This window comes from Primulina huaijiensis, chromosome 13, assembly GCF_012295235.1.
Source record: "Primulina huaijiensis isolate GDHJ02 chromosome 13, ASM1229523v2, whole genome shotgun sequence".
Classification (NCBI taxonomy): Eukaryota; Viridiplantae; Streptophyta; class Magnoliopsida; order Lamiales; family Gesneriaceae; genus Primulina; species Primulina huaijiensis.
Genome location: NC_133318.1, coordinates 17267930 through 17282283, shown reverse-complemented (window position 1 = coordinate 17282283; position 14354 = coordinate 17267930). Strand labels below are relative to the sequence as shown.

Sequence of the window (14354 nt, the reverse complement as noted above, 5' to 3'; positions counted from 1 at the left end):
AAAAAAAACTATCACTCCTAAAATATTTTTATTATTTTTAAACTTATCCTCTTATTTTAAAGGAGTAAAAATTAATATTAATTTTTAAAATTATTTAAAACAATTCATAATTCATAATTTTATTTTATTTCTTTAAAATATATCTTTTTAGTAATAATTGTTTCCAATTTAGTTTAGATAATTAAAAATAAAAATACATGAAGAATTTTTTGGAATATTTAAATTCTAGCATTTAGATTTTGAAAATTTTAATTAATATATATAATAATATTAATGGTCAAAGAATGATAAAAAAAAATATGAATAGAAATAAGAGTGAATAATAAAATTAGATTCTTAAAAAAACAAAATTAAAAAAGGAGAAGAAAATGAGAAAAAAAACAAAAAAGTTAGTTGAAAAAGATAAATAAGAAAAGAAAGAAAAAGAATAGAGGATTACAACAGAAAAAATATATAAAAAAGAAAAAAAAAATATAACAGAATAAGACACGTGTCCATTGTTAAGGGAAGGGAGAGTAATGCTCCAGGAGGAGCATAGACTCTCCCCGAGTTGATCGAATGGGGGAGTTCATATGTTTGTAAGGAGGGAAACACGTACACGTGATAAGGCACATATAATACATTGATTCAAGTACCCAGGCTACCTCTGGCTAATTTCTTAAAACATCCACATTTAATAATCAAAACTTTATTGTCTAAAATTATTATATTAAACTTTGTTGTTATATANTGAGTGACACCTCATCGGTGCTCACATAAGTGTGCACGGTAGGTGTCCAGCATATCAAAACTATATATATTATCGTATCGCACCGAAAATCATATACCGTATACTGTACCGAAAATTATGGTATAAAAAATTCATACCGATACCAACTAGCATACCGATTATACCGAAATTGTACGGTATATCGAGATTTCAGTACGGTATCGGTATATACCGTTTTATACCAAAAAAAACCTTACATTTTAAAATTTTTATAAATTTATTGTTTTAAATATTATATATTTTAAAATTTTTGTATATTTTTTCGGTATTTCGGCATTTCAGTATATATCGAAATTTTCAAACTGCATACCGTTACGGTATCAAAAAATTCGGCATTGTTACCCTACCGTACCGAAATCTTCGATATACCAAAAATTCGGTAAATTTGATATTTTTTCGTTACGATAATATCGATATACCGAAAATTCAGTATTTTTTCCCACCCTTATATATATTAAAGTCAACAGATCTAGAATAACTAAAATTGTTGTCATGATCCATACAAAAAGTAACCGGTCAAACTACAAAATTAATCCATATTTATTGATAAAAATATCAATAAATATATATTTTAAACCAATAAATATATATAATAGTTAATTTTTAATTCACCAATAATTACCATTTATGTCATCAGCCTTCCAAAATTTTAAAAATTACTACAATATTCATTTTTATCATTATCTAGACTCTTGAATTTTTAAATATTCATATAACTCCTACATACAAAATTACTTTATTCAAAAATAATAATAATTACTTATAAAAAGCCACAAGTAAAATAATAATAATAATAACTAAAAAAATTTATTTGGCACAAAATAACTTTATATCCACAAGTATCATAAGCTTGAATTTGATCATTTCGTAGCCCTTCTAAGCCCATCAATAATTTTTATGGAATTATTTTGTCTTATTTAAAATAATTTTATTCGAAATTTTCATCCGTAGAATAATCTCCAATCAGCTTCGGCTCAGCGTATAAGGTAGTGCTTACAAATGTTTTAAACAAAATGATTATGATTTTCTTTTACAAAGTCGCAATAATATAGTATTATTATATCTATTCTTTCAAAAATATTATTACTATATTATAATAACATTTGAATTTCTTGATGGAAACCCTAACGATTCTATCTATGTCAAGAAACACAAAAACTCTTGTGAGATAGTCTCACTGATCAATTTTGTGGGTCGAATATCTTATTTGGGTTATCCATGAAAAAATATTACTTTTTATGCTAAAAAACACAAAATTCATGAGACCGTCACAAGAGACCTGCTCTTCAAGAAAAATAAAGCAAGTCTTGTCCATTGACTCCACTATTTTGTTCACTTTTACGTCTAAAAACATCTTTTATGGGCCCAATTTGATAAGACCCAATTGGCCCAAAAGGCCAACAGTTATATTCTTAAAGAGCCAAAGCCCAATATTTGCTGGGCTGGACAAGACAATTGCGATGGAAAATTTCTTGGAAACCAAGACCATCTCTGGGTAGCGAATAGCGTGGGAATTCAAATAATTCCTCGGTCGACAGAAGAATGAATCGAAGATTCTTGCCTTCGTGTTTCTGAAAATTTCAGTAGTAGTTTTCGGGAAAGGAAAAAGAAAAGGGAAAACAACAATGTATTGGGAACCTGTTCTGTGGATAATATTTGCAATCATGAATCTCGTCCTCTTAGGATTAAATTTTTACCAGGTATTGTTTTGCTTTTACTTTTTCTTGGCAGTATAGTTGAAGCTCTTTCGCTGTTTTGTGTTTATTACTGAGTTAGAAGAAGTTTTCTCGGTTAGAAAATTAAAACCTAAGAGAATATAATAAAGCATGCTCCTTTGTTCAGGTAAGAGAAATCCCACTTGTGTTTCTTGATTAGTTACGGCAATAAAGATATGATTTTTGTGGAGGGCTGTTGCTTGAGTGCTGATTTGAATTTCTTTCTAATCTGTGATGATGGTTGGTTTTTTCCCTTGTGGTTTTGAAAATATATTCTGATTCGCTGTTTGAAAGCGTTTATACTTGTTTTATTTTGTTAGATTTGACTTCGGAGCTTCTTACTTGCAATAAAGTTATATATCCATACATTGATATTGTCTGTTTTGAGTATATTGGATTAGTAAGATTTTTTTGATTATCCACGACGGATAAGTTCCTATTTTGCTTTGGATGTAGTGGCAATTACAGTTCAACTTTAATAAAGATGTAATCTTTTTTATTTCTTTTGTTTCAATAGGTTCATACTTAGATAGGTAAACAAAGATGTGTTTAGGAGTTTTGATTTTTTCCCCTCAATTTGTTTACCTTTGGATGGGTAACAATGATGTATTTGGCAGACAACAGAATTGTAGGCTATACAAGGGAAATGCTCTAAACATCTGCTATTGTTTGCTGGATTGCTTGTTAAATTATGCTTCCCCCAATGCTCAGACCAAAAACTTTATAGGCGGGGTTGAAAGAACTTTTTGCCCTTCATAAAAATTTATAAGTATTTTTTGATTTTATCAGATCCAAATATGTATTGGTTAGAGAAGATGATAAGCTAAGTGATTAGATTTAGATGGGTCAAAACAAACCGTGCTGGAAAAAGCCTCAGAATAGACATCCTAGAACTGCCAACTTTGAGAGTACAAATAATCAGGTGATTAATATTAAGTCAAAATCTTTTGTAATAATTCCAAATTCTTACGAAATTATATTGTAACAAATTATGATACACTTTTGTTTTAGTTAGTGTAGCGTCTTTACCCTAAACACACTAATAAGCGTGCATGATTAACACTTGATAGCAACAATTAAACAACAGAAACCATATAACTTAATAATATTACAACCCAAATGAAAACAACAAAATAATCTTAGTCTTAAACATTAATACAACTATATCGAAATTATAATCTTGAACGAGAGAGAATACGAGAAACCAAATATAACATCCACTGGATCACTACCGAAAACCAACTGCTTTAGCTACTGCCCTGGCTGTGCGAACCGTCCAACCTAAGACCTGTCCCGTGAAATGGGATTTCCAAGAAGAAAACAAAGACGTGAACGATAATCGGCCAATTCGAGCATGTACGAGTATACAAACTGATATGATACATGTAAAATTCAATATGTTCGAATATCAAGAATCAAGTCAAGAATCTAATGTTCAGTCTAGAGGCACCTGAGTGTTTAGTCTCTGATTTGTCTTAGGCATGTTTTGGCCCACACTTATCATCAAAACGTGGACTTACAATGTCCAAGGTCATCAGAGCCCGCGGGTCTCGTCGGACACTGTAGCTTTCGATACCCAACCGTCCACAATATAGAACAGAGCTGAGCGACCCCAACAAACGAGGTATACCTCAAAAGATATCATGTCCAACGTGATATGTTATGCATAATATGTCAAAGCAGTAAAACATGTATCATAAAATAGATAAATATGCAGCATATATAAGTGTATATACTACGCTTGGATATTTTAGTCAATACATCACGTACATCACTAAAACAATCTAATAGAAAATCTACTCGTTTGAACATAGACAATACCAACGTACTGAAATCACTATCATATCAGATCCAAAATCACTAGACATGCTTCAAAGTTTTTTTTAATGATTTTTAAATCACTATTTAAGGTTTTAGGATTATACGTGCGTCCTAGTATAGGAAACAAATGAAATCAGCTTCCGTTTATAGGCTGCATCCGGACTAGTGCAGAAGATCCGAACTCAATCTTATCTGCCACGTGTCATAGTCTCATTCATCTAGCTGGATATCTCGGGATAATAAAATCTGAAGTAGATTGGGTGTTCCATTTTAAATTCGGTGGATCCCAACATGTTGATCCTCAATAAATCAATTCCTTAATAATGCTTAATTGACAACTTTTTAATCATGTCTTAATTAGTATTTCATTCAAGTCATGATAAATTATTTTTAATAAAAACTAAAAATTGTTGGTTGATTGAAAACAAATTTTTTTCTGAATGCGAGATCGAGAATTATTCATGAACTACATCGGTTACTTTTCTGGATCCATGTTACGAATCCTTAAGTCATTCCGGAGACTTTTTGTGAAATCTTTACTTTAGTACGTTGCTATCTTCCTGTCTAAAACATAGTGTAAGTTTTCAATCTTGAGCAATATTGAAATATTTATATTTATAGCTTCTTTAATTTTCTTATGATGTTCGTAAACGCCCTTGTGTTGTCTGTGTATATATGTGAGTACGACATGGCTGGACTTGTACATATCTCAGACTTTATTTTGGTTTTCTGTAGTTTATAGGTTTTTCGGATTTGGAGGCAGACTACTTGAATCCATATGAATTATCATCTCGCGTCAATTCTGTGATTGTTCCTGAATATGTGTTACATGGAGCATTCTGCATTCTGTTTCTCTTGACAGGGCATTGGATCATGTTCCTACTCACACTGACTCCAGCTTGCTACAATCTGAAGCTGTAAAGTTCTATCACGTTACATCTCTTTACTACCTTTCTCGCAACAACTTTCTAATCCGCGATAGAATTATCACGTTCGTATAATCGGTTGGGTTAAATAGAGTGTTCAATGAGCAGAAGTACAAACTTTGACTGGATTAATGAACTTGCATAATCCTTTCCTGGGGCATTTTTGTGAATCTTTTCTGAACTCTTCTGTTTTTATCATAGCAGGTACTTGTCACGGCAGCATCTTATTGATGTGACTGAAGTTTTTAGAGTACTTAACGCCGAGAAGAAAGTTCGGATCGTCAAGCTTGGATTCTATGTTATTTTCTTCGCCATAGTCATTGCAGGGTAGATTTTTTTCCCTTGAATTCTTTGTTTAGGGTACTTCAGTATCACCTTGATTGATCATTGGGAAGTTATGACTTTTTTTAAGTCGCTTTTATGCTCTGAAAAGATTGATGATTCTTGATTCATGATGTCGAATTCTAATTTGCAGGCTCGCGTTTTCTGTTATTCATGTTGTGTTTGGTGAATGACGATGATCTGCGTGGATTTGGTTTGCACTGAATTTCAGGAAGCCAGTTGGCGATCAATTCCGTTCTTCACTTTCGTACCGGAAATATATTGAGGCTTGAATCTTTTGGAGTGTGTAGATGTTGGATCTCAAAACAAATTTTGCAATTTGTTGCATTTTTCACCTTGTTTATGCTTTCATAAATCCACGTACCCAAACTAATCAGTCATCAAATATGAGTTTAATCAGACTCATTTTGAATTTTGATCTTTTACGAGGATAATATATTTTAGTGTGAAATTTCAATCAAGATTTAGAAAGAAAACTATTATATATGGGAATTCATCCTGCAACCTCTTCTAAACTATGTTTAACCTTGAAGTATGCTAAAAAGTATCAACCAAAAATCTGTCAACCTCCGCAAACATCTAACGACGTTGCGCATCCCAAAGAGACCCTTCACACTCTATCAACCAAGCTCTTCTCTTCTCCCGCCCGATTCAAACACTTCACAATTCAACTGTGACCTGAATCATGGATTGCAGGAAATGTCCAAACTGGGCCTTAACATGAAGTTCAAGGAGTACGATGCTTTACTGAACAAATGTATAGCCCATAGGGTCTTGAAAGGAGGCCAAAGAGTGCAAGCCCATATGATGAAAACCCGTTATCTTCCACCGGTGTATCTCAGAACGAGACTGATAGTGTTTTACGTCAAGTGTGAAGTTTTGAGTGATGCGAGAAAGATGTTCGATGAAATTCCTGACAGGAATGTGGTTTCTTGGACTGCGATGATTTCTGGGTATTCAAGAAATGGGTTCTACTCTGAAGCTCTCATCCTTTTTATTCAGATGCTAAAATCAGGTTATTTTTTTATACATGTTCAGGTGCTTTTGTGTGAACTGACTGATACCCCACTTTAACATGATGATATTTAATATTCTTGTTTGACATTCATCTGCTCTTCCTCAAAAAAACACCAGCATTCTTTTTTCCCCTCTTTGATGATCTCTGCTGCGTAGAGCAGCCTGAGAATTTCCCTAGAAGAGGCTTACTTTCAACTACTTTGTACTCAACACCTTCAAGAACTTTTGCAGATGTGTCTCAGGATTTAATCATCAAGCATTCACTATCTTTAATCCTTGTTGAATCTCTATCTCATCAAAATGTTTCATCCATTCAAATAAATTTTGGAATATGTCAAAAACCTTGCTTTATTTGGACATAGAGCATAGATATGTTTTTCTGGTCGTTTTTTGTTTACTTGAAAGAATGTTTATATTTCTTCTGTTATTATGTAACATGAAAAGGCTGCAGGTACCAATCCCAATGAGTTCACGTTTTCGACGGTGCTTGCCTCCTGTACTGGCTCATTTGGATTTGAATGCGGAAGGCAAATTCACTCTCTTATTATTAAGAGCCCTCTTGAGTCCCGCATGTATGTTGGTTGCTCACTTCTTGACTTATATGCCAAAGCTGGAAGAATACACGAAGCCCAGACACTATTTGACAATTTGCCTGAGAGAGACTCTATTTCTTGCACGGCTCTTATTTCGGGTTATGCTCAATTGGGACTTGACAAAGAGGCATTAGAGCTTTTCTGTGCACTTCGGAGAGAAGGAATGATTTCAAACTATGTTACTTATACCAGTATTTTAACTGCATTATCTGGGCTTGCTGCATCCGAGTATGGAAGGCAAGTTCACAGCTATGTTCTTCGATCTGAACTATCCTTTTATGTGGTCCTTCAGAATTCTTTAATTGATATGTACTCAAAATGTGGAAATCTCACTTATGCAAGGAGGATCTTTGATAATATGTCTGAAAGAACAGTTATCTCTTGGAATACGATGCTTGCAGGTTACAGTAAACATGGGATTGGAGAAGCTGTGGTAGACCTTTACAGTATTATGAACGAAGAAAATGAAATTAAACCTGACAGCACTACTATTTTGACTGTATTGTCTGGCTGCAGCCATGGAGGTATGGAAAACCGTGGCCTGAAAATTTTTGATGATATAGCTAGCAAGAGATATGGGGTTGAGCTTGGCGTTGAGCACTATGGATGCGTCGTTGACCTACTTGGGCGTGCTGGCCTAGTTGACAAGGCCTTGCAGTTCATATATAAGATGCCATTTGAACCAAATGCTGCTATTTGGAGTTCACTTTTAGGTGCTTGTAGAGTTCACCAAAACGTTGACGTTGGAAAAATTGCTGGTGACCGACTTCTTGAGATAGAACCCGAAAATGCCGGGAGTTATGTAGTTCTTTGTAATTTATATGCATGTGGGGGAAGATGGGATGATGTAAAAAAATTGAGAGAACTGATGAAGGAAAAGGCTGTGGTGAAGGAGCCAGGAAAGAGCTGGATTGAGTTTGGCCAGACAATCCATACGTTTTATGCAAGTGATCAATCGAATTCAAGAAAAGATGATGCATCCTGTGAGGTAAATGATTTATCGGATAGGCTAAAGGCAGCTGGTTATATCCCTGATCTGAGCTCCGTTTTATATGACGTGGACGAGGAACAGAAAGAGAGAATTCTGCTGGGCCATAGTGAGAAACTAGCCTTGGCATTTGGAGTGATCAATATATCTGAATCAAAGCCTATACGCGTGATGAAAAATCTACGCATTTGTGTTGATTGCCATAACTTCGCAAAGTTTGTATCTCAGGTTTACGGCAGAGAAGTGCTTATTAGAGATAAAAGTAGGTTTCATCATATCATACACGGAAAGTGTTCGTGTGGAGATTACTGGTAAAACTCTTTGAGCTTCTTAATGCGGCCACTTGGTGGGTGAGAGTTGAGACAGATCACTAGACATGGCCTTAACTGACAAATTTTAATAGTCCCTTGAAATCCACGGGAACTCGCAAGACATGGCCCAGTTCAGTTTACAGAGGAGATCTATAGCACCTTGGTTCACTTTCAGCTTCCCCATGTACTTCTCAAACAAGTGTAGCAAAAGATCAAGATCAACTAATAAAGTAATTTTTAATCATGACTCTGGAAACCACACGAGTCCGACGAACAGACATACCTCGAACCCACAATAATGTGTACGGAGTATCAACATGACATTACGTGCACGAACAAATCCAATGTTTAGTCTTGCATTTGCAATAGATTTTTGTTTATCAGTCTATTGCGCGACTGATTCTGCTCATTTGTTGGATACAAACAATCGTCTGGCCTTTCTTGTAGTTTACATCTGTAAACTAGCTATTATTAATAAATTCAATATATATACATAGATTTATTATTCCTTTTTTTGTTATGAGTAATGAATGACTTAAAATTTTATATGGAAAAAAATAACAGTACATGGTCATGTTACCGTTGCCACATGGTTTTAAAACGAAGGTACAAGAAAGGTCTGCCATGTTATCCGTGTATTATTTTATCATTTGGCTGTCGCATCTTGCATGACATTCAGACAAGAAAATATTTGCGTTTATTGCTACATTCTTGTTCAAAGATCCAAACTTTAGAACAAAACCAAAATAGATAATAATAATAATAATAATAATAATAATAATAATAATAATAATAATAATAATAAGGTACATCTATTTTTAGCATCCATCAAATGATGAACTGGATCTAAATTATTTTAGATTTTTCTATTTTGAAATTAACAATCAAATCTTTATTTATTTGTACTCTTTTTACCAAATAAACTATGCTTTTTTTCTACTTTGGAATTAACAATCAATTCTTTATCATTAAATTACATTATTAAATTAAATTCAATCCAATTAATTATGAATATTATTTAACCCATCAGTACACATGCATGAGATAGTTCATCGAACAAATTTTTGGTGGAGTTTATGTGTACTACTCTATGCGATTGTCATCTTTTGTGTCTTCTTTCTCTTCCTTTGTCATATAAATAATGAATATAATTTTGTTGTCTTAACGAGGAGTAGAAGATCGTTGACGGGATCTTTCAAAAGGTTTTGTGAAGTTTTGTTAACATATGTATTGTATTTGTGTTTCTTAGTTTGCCAAATTCTATTTGTTTGCGATTATTATGTTGTTATAGTTCATTTTTTGCATGTCTTCTGTCATCGTTATGGAGTGAATGTAATTTGCTTGCACCTATAATATAGTATATTGAGAATTTATCCAGTTATTCGATGATATTTCTATTTCTAGTTACTTGACACAATTTCAATTTCATTGATTTTTTCTCTTTAGTGGGTTCAATGTCTTTGCTACAGTATCATTATCATATTTTTATTCTCTATGCTATTTATTTCCTAATTCTTTTTTTTTTGTTTTCTTATACAAGTTGAGTTGGATTATGATTTATATTCATAGCTAAATTTGCAGTGGAGAATTTGGATACTAGATATGTTGGTTTCTCCATACTTGAGCGACGTCAATACATTGATAATGTAACAGAGCGAAAACAGAGAAGAGTAACAAGCGAAAAGCGGTGTAATGCATCCGATGAAGTCAATGTTTAGAATTTGATTATGGTTAGGAAAAAAACAAAGATATAGTACATTCTTGAGAGCATCGATGCATCATGATATGTGTGAATAATATGCAACTTTTTTTTTGTCTACTTTGGGTTTTCCATATAGTTGACAATCTTTGTAATATTTGTTATGATTTGTGACAGAATGTAGACAAGGTTTATATTTCTAAACCTTTTCCTTCTTATGAAATTTTGTTATTCTGGTAAAATGGCTTCTCTTATGTCATCATCAGTTGTGCTTTTCTCACTTTTTTTCTTTGGTTGCCAGAGCTGATGCTGGAGATCATAAGCCACAAGAAAAGAACTGTGGAAAATACCTGAAATTGAAAGAGATTGGTACAAAAGCTTTTTCCGATACTGCGGAAATCAATATATAGAGGCAAAGCCAGTTGCTAAGCCCCCACAAGTTTATGAAAATGATGTGGAGTCTTGCCTGATTGACAAATTATTATCGTCTCCACGTAATGAAACCGAAAATCAAGAGGAAATGGGGTGTGATGGAGCAAATGTTAGGTACGATCCCCCCCGTGAGGTGTGGCTTTCCACGGATTCATGAGCACTTGTATTATGCCTCATTTTGTATGAAATATAGTTTAATGTATGATAAGTAATAATTCAGCCATATTGCGTGAGATTCATTTCAGTCCCATAGATTATTAATTTTATACGTCTGATAACTTGATAGTTTCAACCAGCATTTGTTGGCTAAAAATATACATATATTAATTTTTTTTGGGCATTTAACTTTTTACTTTTTGAACTTGGGAAGGAAAGATTAGCATTTCATGGATCTCGAACTTGAGACGCTTCTTGTATTTATGTCGTTGTATGTGGAGGCTGATTGCATCAGCTATTTCCACCATGCTCATCACTTATGAAGCAGCAGAGTATCGAATGAAAATGATATATACTTTAAATAAATTTTCTAGCACGATCAATCTGACTTCTCCACTCTTTCCTTTAACCCATGTCTGATAGCTGGAGCACAAAAATTGCTGCTGTGTTTTCATGTCTTCTGTGGATCGATGCACAACATTTGAGATAAAGATAGAAAAATTCACAATTCATGCACAATGCAACATAAAAAATGATGTGAACAAGAATGAACTGGACAATTGATTCCCAAAGCGAGACAGCACTCAACAATAAATCGAGTTTACAATCAGAAACAATGTTCTTCACTTGAAAATTCAAACAGGAACTGAACTTTCAGATTCAATACAGCCAGAAATATCGATATCTTGGACACTTAAAGTAGTTCTTGAGTCGAGACATTGAAGTCTTTTAACAATTTCCCATGTTGATGGCCTCTTTTCAGGCACAACAGAAGTGCAACTTAAGGCTATTTCTAGAGCTCCCATCATTTGTTGTTGGGAAGAGTTGCTCGTTATCTTAGAGTCGAGAGCCTTTAAAGCTCCATTTGTAATGTTAATCTTTCTCCTCACCCATTTTACAACATCAAGAAAAGGTTCTGTCGATTCTTTTAGTTCAGCTTGCCTCCCTGTCAAGAGTTCTAATAAAATGACGCCAAAGCTGTATGTATCGCCCTGTTCTGTGGCTTTCTTGGTGTATCCGTATTCTGAAAGACGAACAAGTCAAAGATTTCAATAATAAGAATAGAGGCTGGTATGTTATTATGATGTTGAAGTTACTCTTGTACCTGGTGCTAAATAGCAAGAATTTGCAGATTCCGACGATAATGTCGAGTGAAATACATTTTCTCCAACAATTCGATCTAAAGAGAAGCCGGTGAGTTTAGGTTCAAAATCGTTGTCCAAAAGGATGTTTTTTGACTTCAAGTTTTTATGAAGTAAATGTGGGACATAATCTTGGTGAAGATAGGCTAATCCTTGTGCGATTCCGATAGCAATTTTCAATCGAACGCTCCATGGAATGTTGAAGTCTGGTTTGCCAATGAGGTCTCCAAGGCTTCCTTTTGGTAGATACTCGTATATCAAGAGAATGGAATCATCAGACTGGCAAAATCCCAAGATTTTTACTATGTTTTTGTGTCTTATCTTTGCCAAAGTCTTCATCTCGGATTTTAGGGATTTCCAAGAGTGGATCGAAAATTTTAGTATCTTTTTAACAGCAATAAGTTCACCACTAGGTAAAGTAACAGCATAAACTCTTCCAAAAATTCCACCAGTTTTTCCGCTAGCTGCCTTTTCATCCATCAACATGATCAAATCGAGCTCAGTAACTCTTAGAGGATAAAAGAACACGGATCTCCAAGAACATGATTCGAACTTTGGCATATAAGAGCGATACACGAGGTAAAATCCCAGGCCAAATATCACTAATGCAAAAGCTAGTCCAATAGAAATTATGGCAACGGTCAATTTAGTAAGGCCAAATATTTTGCTCATTCCTTTGTCATCGGAACAAGAACTAGGCAACCCTGGACCACATAATCCAGGATTTCCTTGCAAGAATGAAGCAGGAAGGCCGGAAATCAACGATGATGGAACTCTACCAGAGAGCTGATTGAATGAAACATTGAAAAGGGCCAGCTTTAAATTTTCTAGATCCTGTGGAATCGAACCAGTGAGATTGTTACAGGAGAGATCAAGGTATGTTAGCACGGGCAATTCAGACAAAGATTCTGGAATTTCACCAATAAAACCGTTATCTGCAAGAGACAACGACACTAGTTTTTTACAATTCCTCACCTCAGGAATCCTACCTGAAAGGTAATTGTGAGAGAGATTAATGATACTCATTACTGGCGAATCACAGAAATTCGGAGGAAGCTCACCATATAAGCCATTCAACGAAGCAGAGAATCTGTACAAGCTTCTAACTTTGCCAAGTCCTGGAGGAAATTTACTATTGAAACTATTGTTATCAATCTGAACCTGTTCTAATTGTGCAGATTCTGATATGGAGTCAGGTATTTCTCCAGTAAATCTGTTATTTTCTGCTCTGATGAGCTTAATCTTAGGCAAGGACCATAGCCAAGATGGAAAATCACCACTAAACCTATTGTTCTGAACCTCAAACCTCTCAAGATTCATACACTCGTTGATAGACTCATGTTGTATTGACCCATTCAAGAGATTTGTATGTAAACTCAGGCTTACTAGCCCTTCAGCCTGACAAATCCCCTTGGGAAATGACCCAAACAGCTTGTTTTGTGAAACATCAAAAGAAACCAAATCTGGAAGGAAAAAAGACCCAACTCGAGGGATTTTTCCAGTGAGATTATTCTGAGAAAGGTCTAATAGTTTCAAACTCTTCAAACCCTGGAAGAAATCAGGTATTTCTCCATGGAAACCAGAGTTTTGCAGCAAAAGTTTCTCGAGTTTACTGAGTTTACCAATATCCACAGGCAACTCAGTAATCAAATATGGATTTTGAGACAGATCAAGAACCTCAAGCTCTGTAAAATTTCCGAAAACCATAGGGTCACTACCTGAAAGAAAGTTGCTGCCCAGGTTGAAAACTTTAAGCTGCTGCAATGAGCCAATGCTTTCTGGGATGTTTCCCTCAATATGATTACTGCTAAAATCGAACACTTTTAATGACTTAAACTGAGAGATTTGTTCTTGGATGGTACCCCAGATGAGATTGGTACTGAGATTCAGAGTCTCCAAAGAGACACATTCAGAGAGATGAAGGGGAATCGGCAGGTTAAACAAATTATCAGCAAGATTAAGGTGAGCAAGATTTTCAAGTTCACAAATAGAAACCGAGATTTCCCCAGAAAGATTCAAGCTTTGGAGGGTAAGAGAAGTAACCGAAAAAGGAACCGCATTTGTGCAAGAAACTCCAGTCCAGTTACAATGGTGAATGGCTGTGGAGTTTGACCAATCAGAGAGAGCATCCAAAGGATCGTTGATGGAGTTCTTAAACTGAAGCAACCCTTGTGCTTCAGAAAATGCAGAGCTCGCAAGAAAAGATGAGAAGATACACAAAAAATACAGAAAGATTTTGCAGTTTGACGCCATTGAAGCTCCGATACTGATAAGTTACCGGACTAACAAAAATATTTTATGCATGAACAGAAACTACGGAGTGGAGTGGAGTGGAGTGGAGTGTGTTTTCTGGCTTGAAGATGGAATGGAAAGATAACGACAAACAAATGTATATTGTTAACCTTAACCTTTGAGAGGGGATCTTGTCAAAATTGATAGGGAA

General features: G+C 34.6%; 3 protein-coding genes across 4 annotated transcripts; 2 read left to right on the top strand and 1 right to left on the bottom strand.

Moving 5' to 3' along the window:
* Positions 1-2229: 2229 nt before the first annotated feature.
* LOC140990921 (protein cornichon homolog 1-like) lies at positions 2230-5974 on the top strand. 2 transcript variants are annotated; one of them, XM_073460788.1, is made up of 4 exons: positions 2230-2469; positions 5041-5222; positions 5436-5558; positions 5707-5974. In XM_073460788.1, exons 1-4 carry the CDS (start codon positions 2395-2397, stop codon positions 5744-5746), a joined length of 420 nt encoding a protein of 139 aa, XP_073316889.1. In that variant the 5' UTR covers positions 2230-2394; the 3' UTR covers positions 5747-5974. The 2 variants fall into 2 exon arrangements, with proteins under 2 accessions (XP_073316889.1, XP_073316890.1); XM_073460789.1 differs by lacking the exon at positions 2230-2469 and adding an exon at positions 2525-2611 and having other exon boundaries at positions 5168-5222.
* On the top strand, positions 5768-8975 carry LOC140990920 (putative pentatricopeptide repeat-containing protein At3g13770, mitochondrial). Its single transcript, XM_073460787.1, has 2 exons — positions 5768-6588; positions 7042-8975. Exons 1-2 carry the CDS (start codon positions 6108-6110, stop codon positions 8484-8486), a joined length of 1926 nt encoding a protein of 641 aa, XP_073316888.1. The 5' UTR covers positions 5768-6107; the 3' UTR covers positions 8487-8975.
* Positions 8976-11353: 2378 nt separating this feature from the next.
* Positions 11354-14354, bottom strand: LOC140990919 (probably inactive leucine-rich repeat receptor-like protein kinase At5g06940). Its single transcript, XM_073460786.1, has 2 exons — positions 11875-14354; positions 11354-11793 (listed from the first exon to the last, which is right to left on the bottom strand). Exons 1-2 carry the CDS (start codon positions 14162-14164, stop codon positions 11405-11407), a joined length of 2679 nt encoding a protein of 892 aa, XP_073316887.1. The 5' UTR covers positions 14165-14354; the 3' UTR covers positions 11354-11404.

What these genes read in the sequence shown, in the direction of transcription:
- LOC140990921 (XM_073460788.1), top strand. Translation starts at nt 2,395, where the DNA reads ATGTATTGGGAACCTGTTCTGTGGATAATATTTGCAATCATGAATCTC. An exon ending in GCTTGCTACAATCTGAAGCT is followed by an intron (nt 5,223 to 5,435) that starts GTAAAGTTCTAT and finishes TTATCATAGCAG; the next exon opens with GTACTTGTCACGGCAGCATC. An exon ending in TTCGCCATAGTCATTGCAGG is followed by an intron (nt 5,559 to 5,706) that starts GTAGATTTTTTT and finishes TCTAATTTGCAG; the next exon opens with GCTCGCGTTTTCTGTTATTC.
- LOC140990920 (XM_073460787.1), top strand. Translation starts at nt 6,108, where the DNA reads ATGCTAAAAAGTATCAACCAAAAATCTGTCAACCTCCGCAAACATCTA. An exon ending in TATTCAGATGCTAAAATCAG is followed by an intron (nt 6,589 to 7,041) that starts GTTATTTTTTTA and finishes AAAAGGCTGCAG; the next exon opens with GTACCAATCCCAATGAGTTC.
- LOC140990919 (XM_073460786.1), bottom strand. Translation starts at nt 14,164, where the DNA reads ATGGCGTCAAACTGCAAAATCTTTCTGTATTTTTTGTGTATCTTCTCA. An exon ending in TTCTTGCTATTTAGCACCAG is followed by an intron (nt 11,794 to 11,874) that starts GTACAAGAGTAA and finishes TTCGTCTTTCAG; the next exon opens with AATACGGATACACCAAGAAA.